This window comes from Anser anser, assembly GCF_964211835.1.
Source record: "Anser anser genome assembly, chromosome: 14".
Lineage (NCBI taxonomy): Eukaryota > Metazoa > Chordata > Aves > Anseriformes > Anatidae > Anser > Anser anser.
Genome location: NC_139735.1, coordinates 18,037,538 through 18,061,377, shown reverse-complemented (window position 1 = coordinate 18,061,377; position 23,840 = coordinate 18,037,538). Strand labels below are relative to the sequence as shown.

Genomic DNA, 23,840 nt, shown 5'->3' with positions numbered 1-23,840 from the left:
ACTTTCTATCCTGAGATTGGCAAATAGCTCTTCCCTGTTTTGACAGAGCCCATACAGCAGGTGTTTAAGTGGTGTCCCCCCGCCTTTTTTTTTTTTTTTAATAAATCTCCAATATAAAGTGGAAATTTTATTTCAGCTGTGTTTGCATCATTAGCTTGCTGGCAATCATATAAACCTAAATTATCAAGGCAAGCAGTTTCATTTATTGAGACCTCTTGCCGGAAAAGAGCAGCAATCAAATCAGTCAGCCCAAATTATCCTTGACATTAACAAAGGGCTCTGGGATCATTGTAAGAAATGACTTTCTTCTATTACCAAGCTGATTATGTTGTAGATGCCTCTGCAGCATCACAGCACAAAACCTAGATTAAAATAAAAATGTTTATAAGAGCATGTAATTTTCATTGCAACTGTTTGTTGTATTCAATGTTTTATTAAAGCATGCTAAATATACATTATATGTGTATGCGTAAAGTGCACACATGTGCATATAAAAGCTGTAACAGCTTGTGCTTACTTCAGCTAAGCAGCCGTGCAACAGCTCAAGCAAACAGCCCGGCTCCAGTCCTACAGCCACAGGGAACAGAGGCAGCCCTACAGACTACCCATGTCCCGTACTTCCGTGCCCCTGCAGAATCTGGGTCTTATCTTTCAGAGACAAGAATGAAGCCAAGATTTCTGATGTTCACAGGCAGCACTAGTTTCTCACGCACAAATTCTGAGAGCTTGATCTAAACCCATTCTAACTCAGGACTCCGTGGTATAAAAGTATACAGGGCTCACATGTATCGGGGGAGAGCAGGGAGATCAAAGATATTGCGATTTCTCCTTTTATTGAGAAAAAAAAAATCCATCTTCACTGTCATACTCTTACAAATCAACAAAATAATTCACAGTGAAAGGACAGCCTCTAGCCTTTAATTTAATGACTCTTATTCTTGTAACCTAGGGCCCAAAGGACACTGCTATTTCTGAGGAAGTTAGGTAACAGGTACCAACCAGGTATTCCAAGCTCATCTGCCAGCATTAATTTTGTATACAAAAACATAATACAATAAATGATTTCCAAAAAACGTTAAGGAAACGCTTCAATTATTTCAGCTCAAAAAAAATAAATAAATACCCACAGCTGTCAGATGAGTAAGAGAAAAAGTAGAATAGAAAAAAATATATATTCAAGCTTCAAAAGGAATATTAAAAAAATCCCTACTGGGACTTAAAATGTATTTAAAGCTAGGGAAAAAAAGTACTGAAAGCAGCCCATAAAATATTAGATGCAGAGGGTTTTTTTCCAGATGAATATAATGAGCTAAGAGAAGAAAAGCTTGGTGACTAAGGAGAGAAATACGCTAGTTCAGGATCCAGCTATGTCACAACAACAGTGCATTTGTCTAAAATTACAGGCTCATTGTGCAAACAATTTTACCAAACTGAAATCTAGACTGTACAACATTTTCCAGGGTATATACTGGTCAATTGAAAAAGCACCAAATTAGAGTGAAAATTCCTAATCATTCTCAAGCTCAAAGTTTATACATCTTGAAGATGGCATTATGGTTAGCATAACAATATTAAAAAGCTAACACTGATTTTAGACAGTCCTCACCTGCATTCACTACACAAGCTCTCTAATAGTAGGTAAGAGTATGAAATCATTTACTACATATTCTTCTGTTGCATGTCATTTACCATGTTTTCCTCTGTAAATACTCTGACTTGATGTGCCAACAGCTTTCAGGTGTTTGTCTGCAGTTCCTTCTCCCAAAACGTGCACTCTTCTGGACAGATTAAGGGGTAGCCAAGTATGGTTCACATATGCTTCAAATACAAAATTGTGTATAGCTAGATTGGATTAATTTTATTGGTTCCTGGACCCAGCTCTACCTCTCATAACTACCACCATCAATCATTGTCTTCCTAACTGTAAATCTTACCATGACACAGCTCACTTTCTACTACAGTTTGGCCAATAACTGTCCAAATCATTGTAGGGCCCAACTGAAATTAGTGGTTCATTGTAACATATTTTACAGATAAAGCAATCATCAGCCTCTGTACTCAGAATATAGTTTAAGCAAATAACAGACCACGAGCACAGAAAGATATGGCAGTTTGCCCAAAGACACTCAGCATGTCTACAGCAAAAATACTAATATCAGTCTCCTGAATCCTAGCCACTGATGCAGCCAGGAAGGGAAAGAAAAAAGAAAAAAAAAAAAAAAAAAAAAGAAAAGAACACCACACCACAAACAAATCACTGGGGCAATTCTGTTAAAGTTTCTGATCCCTTGCTTTTGAACTGGTTAGGAAACAGGCTATTCCTCATCTGCTCCACTTTAGCATAAAAGACGACCATAAGGATGAGATGAGTTTTCTTTGTTTGATTCTGTATTCAAATTAGTGCACCAGATAAATTCATACACCATTTTTGACACTTCATACTCTTGTATCAACAGAGGTGATGCACTGAAAATGCACAGGCAACTTTCACCACATTCCTTAGTCCATCACTATTTTATGACCACAAAAAGAGCTACTCTGTCTTAGCCAGCTCAGCATCAGCCTCTTCGCTTTGCCAGTAAATGTCTACTGAAATACAGGTAGATTCATGAAGGTGCAAAATAGGTTAGATACCAGAAACAATAACTGTACTTCATCATGACTTTACATGGACTTGTTTGCCTATTATACAACATAGACAAAAAACTTAAATACCATCTGAGGAGCAAAGACCAATTCACTTTCATAAAGGGAATCACTCGCTTTTCCTACTGCAATCTGATGCCAACATGTTAAAAACCAGTGTACTGAAAACTTAATGTTAAGTTATGATTACTTTTTAAGATGAAACAGATCTTGCCTGGAAAAGAAATGTTATGTCCTTGAATATAGTTATAATTCCTTAAGGAATAAAATTATATTCTGCGTTCAGGAAACACTTAACAGACATTATAGATATCACTGATGAGGACACTGGTCAATTGCTGGGCAGAATCAGAAACAAGGAGAAAAAAACCTTTCAGATGGCTTGTTATAATTAAGCACCGTGTTTTAACACCATATCCTGCATTTAAATTACATAAATGTTACCAAACCATACCACTTTTCTTCATTTTATATTCTTTGCAATTTGATCTGCCCCATCTTAGGGGGCTTGAATAGGTTGGGTCTAGCTGACACAGAGTTGATGTAGGAACTTTTAAGCCACTTCCTTATGCTATAGTTCTAGTTAGAAGAACACAGGGATAACTTGGGCATGAACAACCTGCTACTCACTCCAAAAGTTGTGAAGAAATGAAGAAAGACAAACTGAATGCCTGTTGAAAAGCAAGCTTTTAGGTGTGAAGTCAATCTTAACAGGAATTGGGGTTTCTCCACCCCAGGGTCATGTTGGCAGAAAACAAACCCAAGAGACTCTACGACAGTGAAATGAGACCAGTGCCCCTGGGCCCCACTAGAACCACTGCACTGTCCCACCCAGCTTCCCTTCTGGACCACGTCCTCTTTGCCATGAAACAGGGAAGTTATACAATTGATAAAACTGCATATACCCATATATATATTTCTGGTATAGAGTTTCAGTATGAAAGTCCAATCGGTTTCCACACTGTCACTTGGTTTTAAATTATAACCAGATCAAATAAAGAATATTTTTCCTTACAGACTTGCCTGCCTTTTCGTTGCACAAGGAGGTTTATGCATGATCTAGAGGAGTTCCATTTTTAGTGATTTTTTTTTTTTGCCAATTTTAGTCTCATTTTCATTGTCTTAACTCCAATACAGACAAACAACTGACAGAGATTACATGCAACCTAGAAAAACGGGTGCATTATTCTCCATGATAAACACACTCCCTCTTTTCAGAAGATCTCATTAATTTCTCCTGCTGGGAAAAAAATATTATCCATCTCCTTTCAGTGGTAGCATTTTATCAGCAAAATCACTGAAAGTGACAATAGTGGGAAGACATGCTTTAAAGGTTTAAGACTGGTCAACTATGTCATAGACAAAAATATTCTGCTAAAATAACCATAAAAATCTTAACAGTTTCAGGAGAACATGGATGCCTCACATTTTAGGAAAGTGCAGCTGTACAGCAGTTGTCATCATGATGTCTGGAACACAAGCACTGAAGAGCAGAAGTACACAAGAAAACATCTCTTGTAGATACTACTACATGAGCCTGTAGCAATGCTGTAGCACTGACAGCAATTTTCTTTTATTCAGTATAAATGGGTTCAATTCAACTCATCTAACCACTTAAGTTCCTTTGTGAACCCAGGGAGTGGGTAAAAACTCATCTGAATGATTCGCAAGACCCCACTCCCCCCGCAAGCATTTGACTAGTGTGTCAATCAGTTCATTTACTGTACATTAGTCTCTGAAGAAAATTCACCACCTCTGACATCTCTGAAAAAGAACCCCATCAAATCAAGAAGGCTACATTACTGAGGTATTTTGCCTTTCCTGGCAGCTTCTCACTCATGTCCCCACAAATCTTGAACTCGCTAACACTAAAAGAAAATGGAGGGAATATTTTGCAGAAGATAAAAATGCTGTTGTGTCAGACTATGACTGCAAATTTCTTTCTGACCTTCTATCTTGAGGGAAAGATTTAGCCAGCTAAAGGGATTTTCTCCTGAAATTAAACCTAGTGCAATACTTAAAGACATGCTGCAATGAATCTCCTTGTCTCTTTAATCTCTCCGATGAGAACATGTTGTGTAAGAACATTTCTCCTACTTGCTCTTTCCTTCTTCAACGGCTTACCTTTCTGCCTTCAAAATAAATATGTAATTGGTAATTGCTATTGGTGTCACTTGCAAACACACCTCTAAACGATATCACATGTCATCGGTATAGATATATATGCTGTATTAAACAACAGTATGGGCTTTCAGTTTTTCCATGATAATCAATTTTAAATTCTATCTGTATTCCTCCTTGTCAAATCAAGTGTTCAAAGCAAGCCACTACTAACAAATCTATCCAATTGCCACTGTTCATTGTCTGATCTTGGTTAGAAACTGGAAATAAATCTAAGCAGCTGATCATCTACCATGGACGTTAAGGGATGTGTGTTATTTATTCTAGTTAGAACACTTCAAATAATACTTGAAATTTTTTTCGGCGATATTGGTAAATTAATTTCCCTGAAAAAATAGACAAAAGTTGTTTTTCTTATGTTTTCTCTAAATTAATGAGCATTTAATTTTAGACATATAAAACTTTTAGCAGGACAGAGAGAAGCCAACACTTAAGAGCACCCTTTCTTTACAGACATTCTTACAAGATAAAAGAAATCTTCATTCAAAATCCAAAAGAAAGCAGATCAAACTCATCTAAATCTTGGCCTCTTGTATCAGGATAGACACTCAAAACTTTTCTTATCTCATCATTTAGTTAAAAGAGTTATGAAAGGGATAAAATGAATGCAAAAGTCGTCCCGTCCCCCCCCCCCCCCCCCCCCCAATCAAATAAACCCTTATACAATCCATTTTAAAAAGTAAAAAAGTATTTTCTTTGGAAACAGCTTTCGACATTTATAAATATATATATTTATTTATAAAAATATACATATATATATATATATTTCCCCCAACAAAAAATGCAGGGAAAAATTATTTTCATTGGAAAGTTTCAGATCAAAAGTTCATAATAAGTTTTAAATTTTACAGTCATTGTTAAAAATAAATTCAAGAAAATACTTCAAAGCTAAACTGTTATTCATTTCGCTATATGAAAGGAAGAAGAAAGTTAAAAATAAAAATGTAACGACTTTTCTCTTCTAAATCCTACCAAGAGATCTGAGGATGATGTGTGTCTGCCTAAGAAACTTAGTGAAATCACTCGGTTCCACCCTCCTGCTAAAACACATTACTAAATACAAACCTGAAATGACTGAAGAACAGTCTTCTCCAAGTGAATTCTAAAAGCTTCCTTCTCTAATTTCTTTTTAATGGAAGCTAATAATTTGCTCCCTATCTCTCCTTTCTGTAAAAATATATTAAAAACTAACAAAAAATTTTCCACCAGAAGTTTCACATGTATAACAAGTTTACATGAAAAAATAAAGTGACAAAAATTTGACAGAAACACACAAATTTCTACACAGATATTAAAGAATCATATATACTAGACAGCCTTTTATATACTGAAGATTAATGAATTAACAGTGTTGGAACTTTAATTCACATTTAATTAAGGAGAGGAAATGAAACTTTTTTTCCCCTCAAGTAATTGAAATTACTGGGAAGCTTTCCAGTAGTTTCCCAAAGTCATGGAAAAGACTACTACAAAGAGAAAACCTGACAATGATGTTCCTGGAACTGTAATTCTGAATAGACTATCTGCCTAGGAAAAAAGGCTGAAAAATGCAGTCATCAGCGTGCATATATAATCACATTATGATTTAATGAGTGAAGTAGCAACTTTTAGTATTTGATTCTTTGTAGTGTTAGCTCAAGCTGAACTCTCCTTTCTTAAGCACGCATTTTTTCTGTAGAGGGTCTTAGTTTAATTCATCTCGGCAAAAAACATGTACCACTAGAAAACAAAATTCTGAAGAGCAAACATGGCACAAAGATGCACAGAGATAGCACAAAGTAGTTGAATATAGGACAACTTTTAAAGAAAACAACATGACCTTATGTGCCCAAATATGCTAAGAGTTTGCATCATCTACTAACAGATTGTGGCACAAAATTCTCCCAAAATGATTCATTTTATTTAACAACAACCAGCTGCTCAACATTTCAGTCAAAGTTCAAAGTCAGTTTAGGTGGCTTGTGGCAGACTTCTATTCTCTCAGGAAGATAATTTACAGTAAGCTTTTTTCGTGTGACAAGCCAGTTACAAGTCAAAGTTCCTCCTGCCTGGGTTTTTCCTCTAGTTCAGGAAGAGTTGCTTTAAAATAGATCAAGAGAGAAAACATTCTGAAATTATGCTATTTGAAATTATGCATTCTGAAATTATGCTCTGAGTACTTCTACTCAATGGTAAGCAGTAGATTATGTTTTACTGCAAATCAGTTCTGAATTCATTAGTAGCTTTTAAATCTTTAAAAAAAAAAAAAATTAGGTACGATTTCCATGCTCTTCACAATAGTGCTATGCCTATCACTGCCAGCAGCCTCTGATCTTATCACCAGTAAAAAAAATTCTATGCAAGAACAAAAACCTCCATCTTGTTTCAAAATGCTCAAGCCACTGCAGATCAACATCATGCATTGTAGACACACTATATTGCAGGGGACCTACAGCAGGAGGTACAGCTGGTAAGGAGTGCATCAGAAAAACAGGCGGACACCTGAGCAGTAGCTAGAAACTATTCCAAGGGAACTGCCAAAAAAAAAAAAAGAAAAAAGATAAACAGATAAAAGTGAGCAGTGAGCCGGAGCTCTGAGTGCACTAATGAAGGTCCCTACTGCCCGGCAACTTCCCATTCCAAAAGCACACCCTGCCATTTATTATCTTCTATCACATTTATCATTTTCCGTATTTTGCCAGACCAAACAGTTTGCACAGAGTGCTACTGATGGCATGAAGACAGCAAAACACCAGAAGGATTTCAGCACTTAGCATGAAGTGGAGACAGAGGTAATGCATTAAAGAACTGTTTCAAAGTTTTAAATTCAGAAATGTTCTTCTTTTTTTTTTTTTTCCTCCCAGGAATCTTGGAGTTTTAAACTCAGAGTTTTAAGAAATGATTATCAAGTCTTAGAAAAACGTTATCAGGGCAGATGTTGAAAGAGACTGATCTTTGTGTCAGTTTCGCAATAACAGCGATTAGTTTTATTAGGCATCTGGTGAAACTAGAAAGCAAAGAAAGAGGTCAAAAAAGAATGCTTCATGTCAAATAATGCCTGAAATACTGAAATTGAAGCCTTACATTCCATACCATATTTGCAAATACTAGTTCAGAAGGTTTGGGGTGAGTTTTTCTTGTTTGTTTGTTTGTTTTTTGTTTGTTTTGCAATGGAAGATGGATCCCTTTTTCATGGTAACTACTTTGAAGCCAAACAAAAAACCTTTTTTCTCCTAAATGGCTTTTTTGGATGCAAAGATATAAAGGTCTTATCTGTGGGAGGGTAATTTTGTTCTTTGAGTAGATTATTTGATCTGTGCTGGCACAGTTCAGTGCATGTTGAGAAACCTAACATTCTGTTTCCATTTCCAACACTGTTCAATGACACCTCTAACCCGTCCCCCCTCCCCCCCCCAAAAAAAAAGATTTCTTAAAATAATCTTGAACTATCCCCTTTCACTTTTTTTTAATGAAATATGTGAAATTGCATTCCTCTTTCTTCCACTGTGCTTTCTTTAAAATTTTGCAAAACCTAAATGAATTGTTAAACTTCAAGCATCATCAAATACATATTCCACCACAAAGGTTGAAAAATCTGTCCTGGTCCAGAAAAGGTTACGTACCTCTGTAAAACCAAGCACTCATAGACATCTGGACTGTGAGCTCACTGCATTCCTCTGGTACAAGACCTAATTCATAGAAGTAGCAAAGCTTATGATGGGATAAAAGTGTTAATTTTCATAATTAGAAAAGTAATTATTGTAATTATTGTTGTCAGCTGCACTAGTACATTAGGTACAGCACCAGGACTTGCTTTCCGTGCATTCATGCACACTGTTGTGTAAATGCCAGTCCAAGTACATATCAGATGAACCCCAACATCCAGTTAGAATGGGATCAGAACGGCACCACCTCTGCCACGCACTGTAAACAAGAGGAAGTGGGATACACAGACAGGGAGGGAGCAGCGTAACATTCCAGTAAGCTTTGGACTGTCTGGGAACTAAGGCTGTCAGGCAAACACATCTTCCTTGCAACGTAAACTCAGCCTACAAAGAGCTTACGTGAGCTCCTGACAATGTTTGATAAACTGAGTGCGTGTATTTTCTGTGATGTATAATTTATAAATCATTAATTCATAAAGCATCAAACACTTGAATTCTCCACATCCAATAAACGGAATGCTTCATTTGCATTGAGTTGGCCCTAGAGCCACTGAAGGCTTCATTTGCATTAAAAACTGCATCTACATTTCCAAAAGCAGAAAGAGTGTGAAGGAGAAATCAAACCTCTCTAACAAAAGAGCTCTGGCACTACCAAATCAACTTCATATCAAGTACTGGGGGAGGCAGGGGTGCATGTAGAGATTGTGACTTGGAGCCATAGAAGAGACTTCTATCTGGAAGAGATTAAGCAGCAACAGAACATCAGTTCTGGGATGCTTGAACCTATTTACATGTATGCCCTTATTACGCTGCTGTACCCAGAGTATATAAGGGCAAGTGTATGCTTCTCTCAAGGGAGCAATATTCACTAAGTGATATAGAATTGCCTGAAAATTGAAGCATATGCCATCTCTTTAAAAAAAAAAAAAAAGAAAAAAGAAAGCATGCTAATGTTTTTCAGCCTACGGCTTGAAGTATCATAGAGACTTAATGCAAAGAATAAGTTCCAATGCAATTACAGTTAGTGTTCTACGTGAAAGTGGTTTGCATGGCACAGTCTACCAACTCTCTCAACTACTTTCGTCTGTTTTGCTCAAGCTTGTTATACTTGATCCTTCCAATTTTATATATATATATTTACAGGTGTGTGTGCACATATATTAACTTCACTAGCATAAGGCATTCTCAAAAATCTTTGTTATGCCACCAAACTGGAGTGAAAATACATGAGGTCTTCAGTAGGAAGATGGGAAGTTTTCATTTTAAAATGCAGACTGTAAATTTAGAAATCAGAATAGCCATGAAAGTTCTGACCTACTGAGAAACATTTTGGAGAGAATAAACCACAGCAGGAATATAAAGCTTATGCCAGGTATCTGTCAAGGTAGTCAGAAGAGTCACATCCCTCCCTTCACCAAAACTTCACAAGCTTTTTGAACTTCTTGGCACACTGCAGCCTTTCAAAGATAAGTTTGTGTGTATGCCTCCATTCAGCTGGGTAACAAATAAAATGAAAATGTATTTGAGCAGATAAGAGCACAAGCAAACATCGAGTGAAAAATCTGTATCCTTGAAAAGAGAAAGCATGTAGTAAATATTAAGACTAACTTCTGAAAAAAAAAAAAGAAAAGCAAATACTATATTCCTCCTTCTCTAACTTTTAAGATTCTATGAGCAAAGTCCCACTTCAGACCCTTACTGTTATACTGTTAGGAGACTTTATAATGAGAGAAAAATGACAGAATAGTAATTTTGCTCACAGAAAACTGAACTGAGCACGTTTTTCCCACGTCACAAACTCCCCAAAGATACCATTCATTACCAGCCACTTCTGAAAAAACAACGTTCTTTTTCCTGAAGTGAAAGATATTCATCATTAATTACTGGTATGAAGGTACTGCAACAAACATGTTATTCCATTGAGCAGGTGAAATTCATTGTACAGGTAAAGTCTATCTCAAGAACAAGCACCCCAAATACTCTAACTAGCCCATTACCACTGAAAACATAGTTTGTTTGGGGGGGGGGGGGGGGGACTGAAAACCAAAACAGTCCATTATACTGATTTATTTCTATTTCAATTATAGAATAAAAAATTCAGCTCTTCATTTCAAATGTGATCAATTCACAAGTGTTAAACTTGCATAGGTAATCAGCTTCAGTTATTAAAAAAAATGAACATAAAATACTTTAAAAAAGGGATAAGAAAAGAGCTGGATACACAGTTTTCAGGACTTCAAAGCAACGTTTTCTTACAGACACAGCAGGGATTGCTTGAGGTAGGATATCTTTACTTGTGCAATACACACTTGTCATAAGTACTACTAAAAGGGCTGACTTGCAAAATAAAAAAGATTGTATTTTAGTCTAAAAAGTAATTAAGGACAATAAGAGGAGCACTAAAACTGATGAGTTTTAAAGGTGAAACTCCTTTAAGGTGAGACTGTTACTAAAACTCAGTGACTTGAAGAAAAACTTATGACAATCTAGCTCTCTTTTCTGCGCTCAGCATTAAAGTCACAAGTTCTGTGACTGATCACCATCACTTTGTACTTTATGTAGGACACAGGCAACAGCAATACAAGTTTTAAATGCCTTTTCACTAAATCTTCAAGAAATGTAGCTGATGGCATATATACAACAACTGATGGCACAGAACAGCCTAGCATTATTTATAATGCTTTAAAGCTAGTAAAAAATATATGTTGAATGGCATAAGCTCTTAGAAGAAACTTGCAGTTTGCTGAAATTTTGCAGCCTCTATCCAAAAAAAATATTTAAACAGAAGACAGTAGAGAAAAATAACAATCATTCAGAGCTCCAATTACGTTTATTTTTTGAAAAACAGAGTAGAAGATTTGTACTAGTTTTTGCTGGAATACAGTTAATTTTCCTCAGAATATCTTGTATGGTGCTATGCTTTAGATTTTTGGTGAAGACAGAGTTGAGGACACAACCATTTTTTTAGCTGTTGCTGACCAGCACTTGCAGAGTGTCCAGGCTTCTCTGTTTCTTATGCTGTTCCCCCAGCGAGGAGGCCAAGGATACACAAACAGTTGAGAGGGGACAGAGCCAGGACACCTGGCCAAAGTGATATTCCGTACTATGAGACATCAAGCTCATCAATAAAAGCTGGGGGTAAAGAAAGAGGAAGGAGGGGGAGACAGGGACATTCAGAGTGACCGCGTTTGTCTTCCCAAGGAACCATTCCACAAGATGAAGCCCTGCTTTCCTGGGAAGAACTGAACATCCGCCTGTTGATGGGAAGTACCAAATGAATTCCCTATGCTGTGTTGCTTGTGCATACAGCTTTTGATTTGCCTATTACCCTGTCTTGATCTTAGCCCACAAGTTTTCTCACTTGGACCTTTCCAATCCTCTTCCCCATCCCGCTGAGGGAGGAATGAGCAAGTGACTCCGTGGGGCTCAACTGCCTGCTGGCCTGTGGGTTAACCCAGAGCACCTGTACGTAATAATAACCATTTCTCAGCTTTAATAGCTTGTAAATTGTTTACTTACCTTTCTGTAAAGCAATGATTATAAATGTCATTTTTTGTTAATGAATAGCCTTAACAAAGCATCACATTACTATGAAGCTATGATCTATTGTTCATAAGGTTGCTCATCAATTAGTAGATTCTTAGAAGACTAACATCTACAGTATCACTAGTCATATCTTTGTCAAACAATATATCCAATATTTCATAGGACCTGTTATTATTGCATCCTTCCAAGCTGTAAGAGGTGACGGCAAATCCAATTCTTCGTAAGGGATAAGAACAAAACAGGAATAAAAACCTATGTAAAACCATGTTACCATACAAAATATGGCAAGATTAATGCATCACTTGGCTGTGGACAAATTTAGTCTAGAAATTAAATTGAGTGCACTTTATGAGCAGAATAAAGTTTTAGAAATATTTCCAATATTCCAAGAGTAGCAGAAAAAAACTGAAATAAGTAAACAGTAAATTCCCATGTTGAAGCTGTATTTCTTAACAAGAAACTAGTTGGTTATTCATTTCTTTGTGCACAACAGTTAACAGTATATCATTTTGATGATATTATTATGGTCCATCTCAGACTGTCAAAAAAACTTATTTTTCTTCCACTGCAACTGGACAGTACACTGAAATAAGTCTAATTACCGTACCTTGAAGCAAGTGTGAAATTTTTTCCTGAGTTATTAAATAATTGATCTTAAATATCCCAGCAGGAGAAAAGTTATTCTTACTTCCTGTTAGCTTTGCCACTTCTCTGAAACTTCAGCATCATGATCTTGTGCCAAAGTTCTAAACCCTTAATGCAAGCCTGCAGGCAAATTCTTGCACCCAGCATAACTTAAGTACATTGCATATTAATAGAGATGACTGCTTTTCTGTCTATTTCTACAAAAGACCATAGAAGACAAAAAGAAAGAAATGAAAGAAAACTTGCCAATGCTACACTTTTACCCCAGGTCTTTCATCTAAATTCAGAGATTGAAAGAAGTGTTACCTTCTCTCAATTGTAAATCAACCAACAAAATGCTAAAACATAAAGCAACACCCTCCTATTGTTCGGTTTTACATTTTATTTTCTCTCTATGTCAACATGCTTGGCAAAATTCTCTTATTTCTTTGCATTGCAATGTAGCAGGAAGATGAGTCAATGTGATGACATGAACTAGCTTGTTCCTCAGGGGAAACTAACATAAAATTCTCCCTTCTTGGTTATGTGTGTAGACAGTAGTGCTAATTAGTTATTAAATGATTCTAATTAAAACCAAGCAGATTCATCCTAGATTCCCTCAAGTTAACTCTGATTAGTGGCTTTACACAGATTTTGTCTTTGCTGAAATGATCACCAGTGAAAATCCCATTTAGGCAGCAGTAAATTTCAGTTTGCACTCAGAAGCATAAAAGCTACCTATATTTCACTACATCCTACCTTTAACATCCTAGTTCTGCTTTGTTCTTTCTTTGGGCTCCTGTATTATTACTTCAATGCATCTGTAGCTACCAACATCTGTAAGAATTAAACAAGAGAAACTATGTAATAAAACTGCTCTCCTGCAATAGTTGAGTATGGGAAGAGTCCGGTACAAAATATCTACTATTAAGAACCTTGTACGGATCTTACAGGCATTCAGGGCTTGAGCAAGCTGATTTTCTGAAAGCTACAGGTGGGAATACTTGAAAATGTACGAAGACTAACATATTCAAGATAGAAGCAAAGAAAATCTTTCAGCTATATAAACATTGGTAACTATGCACTTGTTTGCAATATTTATTATATCAAAAACCTTCAAAAACCCAAATCCATTACTTTACATCTTCTCTTATGCTTTTTTCCTCAGACTAATCCATTACATCCTCCGTTCTCAAGCACTCTTACAATAGCAGATCTTGAAAAGCTTTTGGTCTCTATGGTTCCTCATAGAACCTATCAGACTTACTCCAGTGCTTTCATTCATTTGACAAATTGCCAGAATTTCAGAGTTAAAAAAACGCAACAGCTGGTATAAACTAAAGGCACCCCATCACAACCTAAATGTAGAGCACTTGAATATAATTGCTGGATGTTCTCTAGGGGGAAATATAGTTAATGTGCCATTAGTTACAAGCCACTGAGTCAGCCTGGAAGTTCTGAATGCTGGTATAGATGTGTCTGTCAGTGAAACTAACTTGTTTTATAATGTAAGTGATCTCTAGGCAATGAAAGAAGCAAATAAGGAGGACTTTGTTTTGTTTTGTTCATTTTTATGAATACCATCATACCTATTTTAAGCATATATCCTAGAATAACAAAGTATCATGGAATGATATAGCAGCCGTCCATCCAGCCGATTATACCATGCTAGTCTTTATACTTTAGCAAAGCTATTTTCAAAATGCAGTTTGCAAGTGTTTCTTGTAATGGCAAATTACAGCAGTGTGATAGATGGTGTAGGGATATGAACTCAAAAGACAGAATTTTCCTTGTTCTTTGCACATCTTAGTCTTAAAATAAGGAATTGTGCATTACATACCTATGAGGAGTGTATGCACACGTTTAAGGGGGAAAAAGAGGAAGGAAAAGTTACACAGCATAAAGGATACATACATAGGATCATGCATAAAGGACCTGCATCATTCACATGCTCTTATATTACATGAACTACTTGACAACAGGACATGGATCTAGCCCAGGTGAGATACGGTCAAAATTTCCCCTCTTTTTCTTAGATAAGTAGTATTCTCCTCCAAATCAGTATTTTCTGGCAGAACAATAACAAAAGAGAAAGCTCTCTCAAAATGAAGATATTTTATGGTGATTTGTAGAATCTGGGTTTTGTTGTTGGCGTTTTTTTTTCGTTTTGTTTTGTTACTGAATGGTTAAAGCAGCAGAAGCTTCTGAATTTTCTGTGTAGCTCTTCAACAGTTTTACGGCAGTGACAGCTTAAAGGAATGGGGGACAAGACAAACTAGAAAGAAGCCTAACTTATTTAGTCTCAGAACAAGAGTTTCAGCAGAGCTGTTACTCAGCTGTACTCTTACATCTCATCTTCTACACTACTGTTGCACATGGGATACACAGACTAGCTCACACTGCAAAATTCTGAAAGGAACAATCTGTAAAAAAAGAAATTACTTCCTTCTACAGTTTCTACCAAAATGGCTTCATACGAGTTAATCATTTCTCATATACATGCTTAACACCTGTGAATGCACCTAAGTTATAAAAACTAATGTATCAAAGCATAATTAACATTGCATTTGACAGCAAAGATCTGTTTTACACAATCAAAAAAATCAAATGTACCATGCAGTTTCCAAAACAGTGTGACAAGTGTTGCAAGCAGATAAGTATGCTCCTAATCTAGCAGCAGAATATCTCTGATGATAAAAGCTAACAATTTTGCCCCACATGGAAAAAGTACTGGAGAGGATTTTTGACTATGAAGTGGTGAAAGAGAGAGAGAAGGGATGAAAGCACAATCTCTACAGAGTCAGTAAAGGCAACCTTGTAATGTAGCATGGGATTCTCAAGATCTTAGGAACAGTATTCTCATACCCGTTACCTTACGGAAGTCTCTGATCGGTATAACATGTATTACATGCAGTATATAACATGTGCAGTTGCACCCAAAAATCTTAGACCACTAGACACCATTTATACATACATGTTTTTGCTTTGTGTATATACACACACACTGTAAAAAGACAACTCTGCACAAAAGAAATATTGTTCTGGAACATATGAAAAACAACATTCTGTTGAATTTTAAAGGATTTGTAATCCACTGAAACAGAACAGCACAGATTCACACAACTTCAGAAGCTGGGGCTGGTTATGAAAGAACTCACTAGAGACAAGAGGAAATCGTGACAACGTTTATCCCAACACTATCCATGGAGATGAAATGTCTGAACTGAAAGATTAAAAGTATTAACTTCTGCCAAATACGTTTGATTGACTTCCAGTGAATCTAAAAGTCAGCTGGTAGTACACAATCTGGATATACTTCTTTCAAATATAAATATACACACACATATATGTTCAAAATATAAAAAACTGAAGGCAGATGGAATACCATCAAAGCAAAAATAAGCTCATTAATCCCAGTGGGTACCTTCTTCTGTCAGATAAGAAAGAAGTACTTATGTGAACTGTTCAGAAGATTAATCTGAAGAAAGTATATGGCTGTTTTTTTGGGGGGTGGGGGTGGGTGTTAATAGAAAACACTTTCACTTAGGTTTCATCTGTTGACTGAGCTGCAAAAGCAGTACTAAACAAGTTATGCATACATACATCTGAAGCTATTCAATTTCAATACTGAAACTTCACAACACCAAAAAATCTGATATTGTTTAATGGCTTCTTTGAAATTCAGTGGCTGCATTTCATGAATTAATTCCTTGCATTATTAGAATACGCTCTCCATATAATAGAAGACAGCACTAATGTGTAATAACAGCTTACACTGGTTATAACATCTACGTTACCAAACACATTTTCATAATTTATTTCACTGTATATAATTTAAGTATGTCTAGTTACTATAGAGATTCTTCAAACACCCTGCACACATACTTTCCTTATTTCAGGAAATAAGGAATTTCAGCTTCACCTGTTAGATAACACAGAATCCTGAACTAAAATGACAAAAAATTCTGCATCCTGTTGTCATAGCAGCAAGCAGCTTTTTGAACCCCAGGCCAGTGAGGAGGCTGTTATTGGAGTCCAGCTAGGTAGATTACCTCATTCACCCATCTGCTTCTGCAATGGGACAGAAGGGAAAGCCTGCACAATTTGTGGTCCACCCACACCTACTGCACCTCAGTCTGATGCTTTGTATGTGCACTGACTAGAGCTTCAAGTAAGCAAGTTTTAAAGCAGAACCCAAGCTTCTTTCACCTTTAGTTACTTAGAGGTCCCAATCAAGGCCAAAAGTAGAAATTAGCACACACACACATTCAAAAATATACTTCTAAAAAAAAAAAAAGCAAAAATATGGTTTTAATGACAATATTAACTTTTGAAACAAATCCATGCAGCAATAGCTGGTATCCTGCTTTTGATGCTCCAACTACAAACTCATTCAACACGCCTTAGGCTTTCTGGAATGCCAAAGAAAGCAGTAGGCTTTATAATGTAAGCTTAAATAACCCTAACCACCTTAAATAACTTTTCACAGCCTTTACTACATGCTTTATAGCAACTTATTTGACTGAAGTGAAAGTTGAAAGCCATTCACTGTCTTGCATTAGACTGCTATAATGTCTACATTTGACATGGGCCCTGTTTTGACTCTTCCAACAGAAAGCATTTTTTGATCCTGCAGTTGCAGTCTTGTCACAGGTGTGCCTAAACACTGGCACAGACAGTGCTTGCTGTAAACAATTTTAACAATAAGTACACTGCAAGTTGTATTAACTCCTTTTCTCCAGAACCCAACGATACTAGTCACTAATATCAGACACCCACAGCATACATATTTCTTCCTCGTATTGTAAGCCAAGAAGGCTATTCTGATCATTTTTATTCATGATCTCCAAAGCCAGTCAGACCCCAAACGGATAATTGAGTATTACAGACTAAGAAAATCTGATGCCCCTGCAGACTGCTACAAGAACACTTGAACAGCAGGGCCATCACAGTTCCCACAGCAGAAGCAATGACAGAGAGGGGAGTGACCCACTTACAGACACCTGACTCTTAGTGCTGTGCATCTTCTCTTTGATATGCTTTGAGTTGGAAATACTCAAAAAAAAAACTCAGGTCTAAGTGTCCCAAATCTACAACTTTTCATCCAACTGTCCTAAATCTAACTTTTCACAACCTTGGCTATCATTTTCTGATGTGTTGTTCGTAAAAGCATCTACTGGAATGTGGAAAATGGTCATGAACAGATCTAACTCAGCATGATGTTACGATAAAAGCTAATATCTTTTGGAGTTCCCCATATTTTTTTGCTCAACTGCAAATGAGAAAACAAATGTTCTCTTTTGGTAGCTTTTCGACAGTATTTCTCTTTACACCTCTTCCTCTTCAAACACATTAACTGTAAGTTACAAAGCTAAATGTGTGACAAAGGAAAAGAACAAAGTGTGCATAGAAATAGACCACATGAATAATTCAGTCTCTGCTTTCACTTGTTCTTACTGCCCATGTTAATACTTAGCGTTCCTCTCTCCACTTTGAATAAATGGATGATAACAGCTTGACTTGGACAATAAATCTCCAAATTTCATTCCTTTCATTAAATTTACACAAATACAGAAGAAATATAAATGTCAAGTCTCATTCACATTTACTAAGGAAAAAAATAAACCTTCTTATGAAGTGAAAGTACAGCTGTACCTTTTAGCCATACAGAAACGCCCTTTTGCCACAAGATGGTTAGGCTGGCCAAAACGCATCAAAGTATACACCTTAAAGAGAGTTTGCAAGTATGTCACCTGGAAGCGTCAAAAGTTCAGCAACTCTAACTCCTTAAAATCAGCTCACCCTGATGAAGGAATCACCTGGATGAATGAGAACGATGCCAGTCAGATATCAACTTCCTCTTGCTTTGCATTAGGACAGATAAAATATAAAGGGGAGAGGAGATAGACACAGGGACAATCTGCTGGAAAGACTCTGCAAAGGCAAGAGGACCTGCATTCAAGTCTCCACACCTGATGTTCTCAATGATGCGCACACAAAGGAAAACCTTTGTCTCCCTATGGTAATGTTTCTGCTGAATCAGTCCACCTGCTTTCTATACACACACAACAGATCTAAGAGGCATATTCATACTAAGCAGTATCTGTATCTTATACTACAGGTCACAAATTGTAATAAGCCCATTATGCACTCTTCACTGAGCTAGTCCACCACACAAACTCCAAAAACACATTTCCAGTGTTGCTCTGATTAAATAAGAACTGCTCAAGTCCTCTATCTTAATATCATATATAGCTATTAAAGGTTTCCTCCACTTGCACAAGGCATGGAAACTTCTTGTTAAGTAAAAGTCCACTGTAGCACTCATCACATTTGTGGAGCAAGTCTGGTTCATAGAAACCAGCAATACACGAACATACAAATTAATAAATATAAAATGGCATTCTTTCCACCCTACCAAATTCCCATCCCCCTGCTTGCCTTTCAGTGTTTTTTCTCAGGAGCCCATAAATACAGAAAGAAAAGGATAATCCCAAACAGACTGTTGCCTCAAACCAATAAAGAGAGGCATTTCAGACTGATTTAATTACTGCAGTGATGCTTGACCCCACAAGGGTGACCCAAATACACAGGGAATTTGCACAGTCAAAGATAAGGAATTTCATAAACTCATCTCTGTTTAAGACTTTACCTTCAACTTAAATTTCCTTCTACCCAGTTATCATAACCGAACATTTTTGTTCTACAAGGGATCAACCATTCATGTAGATTTAATTTATGGCAATTTAAACTGTGTCAGAAAGTTAATAACTTAGGAATATTGCATGTGTCTCTTCGTGAGTTTAATCAGCACCCATTAATGTGCAAGTTATTTTTGCCTTTCTGTTATTCACATGTTTTAAGCTGAAACTACATTTACCTTGAGTGGAAACAAACAGACTCATCAGACCTCAAAATAGATACTTAGCTTGCCCAAACTCTTTACTCACTTTTAGAAGTGAAGAAATTGCACTTTTCCTTTGGATTTTCCTTTGTGTAACTACAAATCAATACTTGCACAAAAATAAGAAGAAAGTGAAATGAGATCTAGGCTCTTGCACATATATTGATAGTGTCTGTGAATCTCATTGTCCTCATCTACCACTATAAATCAAGAAAAAACTCAGTGGATGACTTGTACCTCAAAGTGGCTTTACTACAAAATGAAACTGGTACAAGAAAAAAAAGAGGTTGGGTTGTAAGTTAAACACATTTATAAGTGCAATATCAGCAGATGAAATACTCGTTTCTAATGTACAGATGGGTAAGAGGAAATGTCAATATTCCAGAAAACTATAGCAAAACAGGCAGTGCGTTGAAGCCATATGAAGGAAATGGTGGCACTTACGCCCTATGAAGCAACTTGGGCTTTTAATTATAAAGACCATAAATCTTGTGTTTACTGCATTAGATGTGGATTTCGCTCACTTTCAACTTACAAATCTCTAGAACATCTGTTAAGCATGCCTCCTCTGAAATCACAGCCCTCTCTTGTTAATGACCATACAACAGGTGATACAAGCCCAGCCATTACCTGAGCAGTTTGCAGTCTGTGGTATAGATTGGAATTTTTTTATGGTTTCACAGAGACACAGCTGAGATGTTATCTAAAGTAAGTGACAAATGAAAGATGAAAAGATTTTCCCATTTCTACTCAGCTGCATTTTTTCTTTTTTCTTTTTTTTTAATCTACATTAATAAAGTACCAAAGACTTCTAGAAAACTAAATTGCCCGGTAAGTAATTGTGCTAGCCATTTATAAATATTAACAAAAGAAATGAAACAATTAAGACTGATTTCATTGATTATATTTTTCCCTAATAGAACTAAATGATACAAGTTCAGACATAAATCTAATCAGTACCAATTTTTACAAATGTACATTGACTCCATTTGCCAAAAACACACTTTCTCAAAAGAGATTTATTTCAGCAAACTGAGGTTTTGAAGTAAAGAGCAGAGCAAAAATAAAGTATTAGCATTAATAATTACTAAGAAAGGAGAAGAAAATCTCACTAAATACATTGCAACAGTGGGAAGTAGAACAGCATTTCAGTGCACAAATGTGTTTTCATAGAGCGTCTTGCAGCCCCTGATGCCTGAAGCGGTGGATTAACCTAGTTTCTGTGGGCATAAAACTAGAATCTATTGCTGAGTGCAGCTGTCAGAGCCACCTGCGTAACTCTGGCTCCATTCAAGTCTCAGAAGAAAGCCAAAGGGTGATTTCAGGATGCTTCAGTGTCCACTTTAATTCACATTTGTCAAAAAAAAAAAAGTGACTAATAAAAACTAGGGAGATTGACAGCTGCTAATAATGTCTGCCTGGAAGGTTCCTTATGCAAAGTTCAAATAATTTGTGCTTGTCACATTCTTCCAGCATACCCAGTAATGTCAGTTTGACCTTTGTTTTTACTTGCATACCTGAGATGGCCTTCCCCACCTTGTTTAGAGCACTTTAGGAGCAGTCAGGCAGCAAGCTGCTATTGCCAAGTTGAAATAACAAGCAAAGGCAATTGCATGGAAAAAATTCAAGTCTCACACAGATAAAAGAGAAAATAAGATAGGGTCCTCCAGCTACCAGCAAGTAAACTTCAAACAGTTCAAATCAGCACTGAAAGTTCAGATGCTTGTCTAGACTCTTTCAGATATCCTCAAATTTAGATCTGGAGCTGAAATTAGGCTGACTTGTTGAAGTTTATCTATTACAGCTCACTGCGCTCTACTTCCTTGTTCACTTAAGTACTGCAGAAACCCACCTGATTTAGTCCTCGACTGTACAGACGCTATCCACACAACATATCCACACAACATATCCACACAACATGAAAAACAAACATTGCAGTTAAAGACTTGCATTTCCTTTATAGGACTTGTGCATGTCTAAAGACACGTTCATTCAACAGACTACAAAAGCCAGTGGTTTCACTGGCCTGCCTACTAATGAGGCTACGCGGTAGCCACCAGGCTGACTTGGCTTGTGCCAGAAAAATTTCCCCAGCTCCCTGTTTCTGGGAGCATTAGCACATTCTAGACACACACACAAAAAAACATTTTTCATTTTCTGTATCAAGAGCTCATGAAACCTACAGAAAGCAAAGTTCGGCAGGTTCCCAAACATAGGCTGAACAAGAACAGAACATCCTGATAAGAGCTCAAATTTTCAAAGCCAGTGGAATGAGAAAATAAGCTATCTTGTAGTATGCTTCAAGCTTCCCAGATAAAGTGGATATGCTGAAAAAAATAACCAGCAAAACAATTTTTGTAAGTTTTGAAACAGCTCAGTAGGTAACACTGAAAATATTTCCTTTTCTTTTTTTTTTTTTTTTTTAAATTCACATTACTCCAATCCAAATTAAGACCATTTTGATAGATACCTCTGGCCTGTTTAAAAGAAAATGATGCTGAACCACAGAATCACAGAATTGTAGGGGTTTGAAGGGACCTCGAGAAATCATCGGGTTCAACCCCCCTGCCAAAGCAGGTTCCCTAGGGCAGGCTGCCCAGGTAGGCGTCCAGACGGGCCTTGAATATCTCCAGAGAAGAAGACTCCACAACCTCCCTGGGCAGCCTGTTCCAGTGCTCTGTCACCCTCACTGTGAGTGAAGAAGTTCTTTCTCATGTTGGTGCGGAACTTCCTGGGCTCCATCTTGTGGCCATTACCCCTTGTCCTGTCCCCACAAACCACTGAAAAGAGGTTGGCCAAATCCCTCTGTCTCCCACACCTCAGGTATTTATACACATTGATGAGATCCCCTCTCAGTCTTCTTTTCTCCAGGCTGAACAGACCCAGGTCTCGCAGCCTTTCCTCATAGGGAAGATGCTCCAGGCCCCGTATCATCTTTGTGGCCCTCCACTGGACTCTTTCCAGGAGATCCCTGTCTTTTTTGTACCGGGGAGCCCAGAAAACCCTCCCTCCATTTTTTGCATTGCAGAGGCCTTTGTACATAAGGACACAGTTCAAGATATTTAAGCTAGCTCTAAAAGATTTGGCACATATAATAGCTATACTACAGCAGCATTGCATCTGGATTAGATAAGCTCTGCTGAGAAGATTTCTCTCTGTGCAGCAGTGATCTGGGTGATATATCTTCAAACACACAGTATGATCAGGCTCTCAGTGCCAGACAGCTGTGCCAGCTTTAGGTAGCAGCTGTAGGAGCTACCTGTAACACCTCTCGTGCTATGCAACAGCTACAGAAGGACCAGCAGAACAGACTGTGTGAACACCCCTCAGTGAGCCCTCTTACATTTATTTACTTTTAATTAATTTAATTAAAAGTAAGTGAAACCTTTCTGCTCCGACAAGATTAAGAGCATCCCCAACCCTTTCTGCCAGCTCTGGTTTGTGAGCAAGCTTTCAACAGACATCAGCATCCTAAACCCACATACCTATCTCTGTAGCAGCCACCCGATTAGAACATCACACACCCTTTGATAAATCTCAGTATCTTCAGAAGAGTAACATAAGAGAGAACGGGACCATCCCGACCACCGAGCCCAGGCCTGGGCCAAACGCAGCACTGCTGCCCCTCCGAGCCAGAAGGGAGCACGTGGCGCTGAGCTGAGCCAAGCTCTGCCCCGCAGCCCAGGCCATTCATGCGCGCTGTATGCATCCCTAGAAATTCTGCCTCCTCCCAGAAGTTCTGGATACTGGGACTTCACAGTTTCAGATCACAAGTTTGCCTGTGTTCATATTACTGTTAGATAGGAACAGAGTAGAAACACAGATTCAGAAGTCTCCTAACTAGCTAGTACTCTGAACCCAAACTCCAAACACCGATAACTTAGATATACGTTTCTACCCACATCCAGAAGGGAGCTGTGCTGCAGTCCTCCACTGTTGCCATGACTGAACTCCAGTGTTAAAAACTTCCAAGTTAGCTCAGAAATAATCCATGCAGTTTATTTCTGTTGATCACTCACAACTTCTTTAAAACAGGTTTGTATGTAGTAAAGCTTACAATACAGCTTCTACTCAGCATTCACACATCTTGACCAACATGGCAATAACTTCATGTTTTTCAAGCTGACTCATCCAGTCGCTGTGGTATTTGTTTTCATTTAGTCTAACTGGATACAGATGCTGCTCTTCTGATACATCTTATTTTTATAAATAAATTTGCAATGCAATTAAATAAAATTTATAACCTGAACCCTTATGAGTTTCTTGTTCATAACCTGAGTGCAAAATGGTACCTG

The 23,840-nt window shown here is 37.3% G+C and overlaps 1 protein-coding gene across 20 annotated transcripts in view; it reads right to left on the bottom strand.

Annotated features, from left to right (window-relative positions):
• LOC310881225 (uncharacterized protein) overlaps positions 1-23,840 on the bottom strand; it is a gene marked incomplete at its 5' end in the record, with an annotated part of 330,228 nt that overhangs the window by 253,542 nt on the left and 52,846 nt on the right. For 2 of the 20 annotated variants that reach the window (XR_014572222.1, XR_014572228.1), the window contains one exon: positions 8,430-8,495. The exons of 16 other annotated variants lie outside the window; for them this stretch is intronic. Coding sequence is in view for 1 of the 4 variants with exons in the window: in XM_083798263.1 (XP_083654389.1) it covers positions 7,327-7,340; positions 8,430-8,495 (80 nt within the window). Of the gene's footprint in view, positions 1-5,520; positions 7,341-8,429; positions 8,496-13,400; positions 13,479-23,840 lie in introns of those variants that run through there. 2 more of the 20 variants (XM_083798263.1, XR_014572227.1) reach the window with 2 other exon arrangements.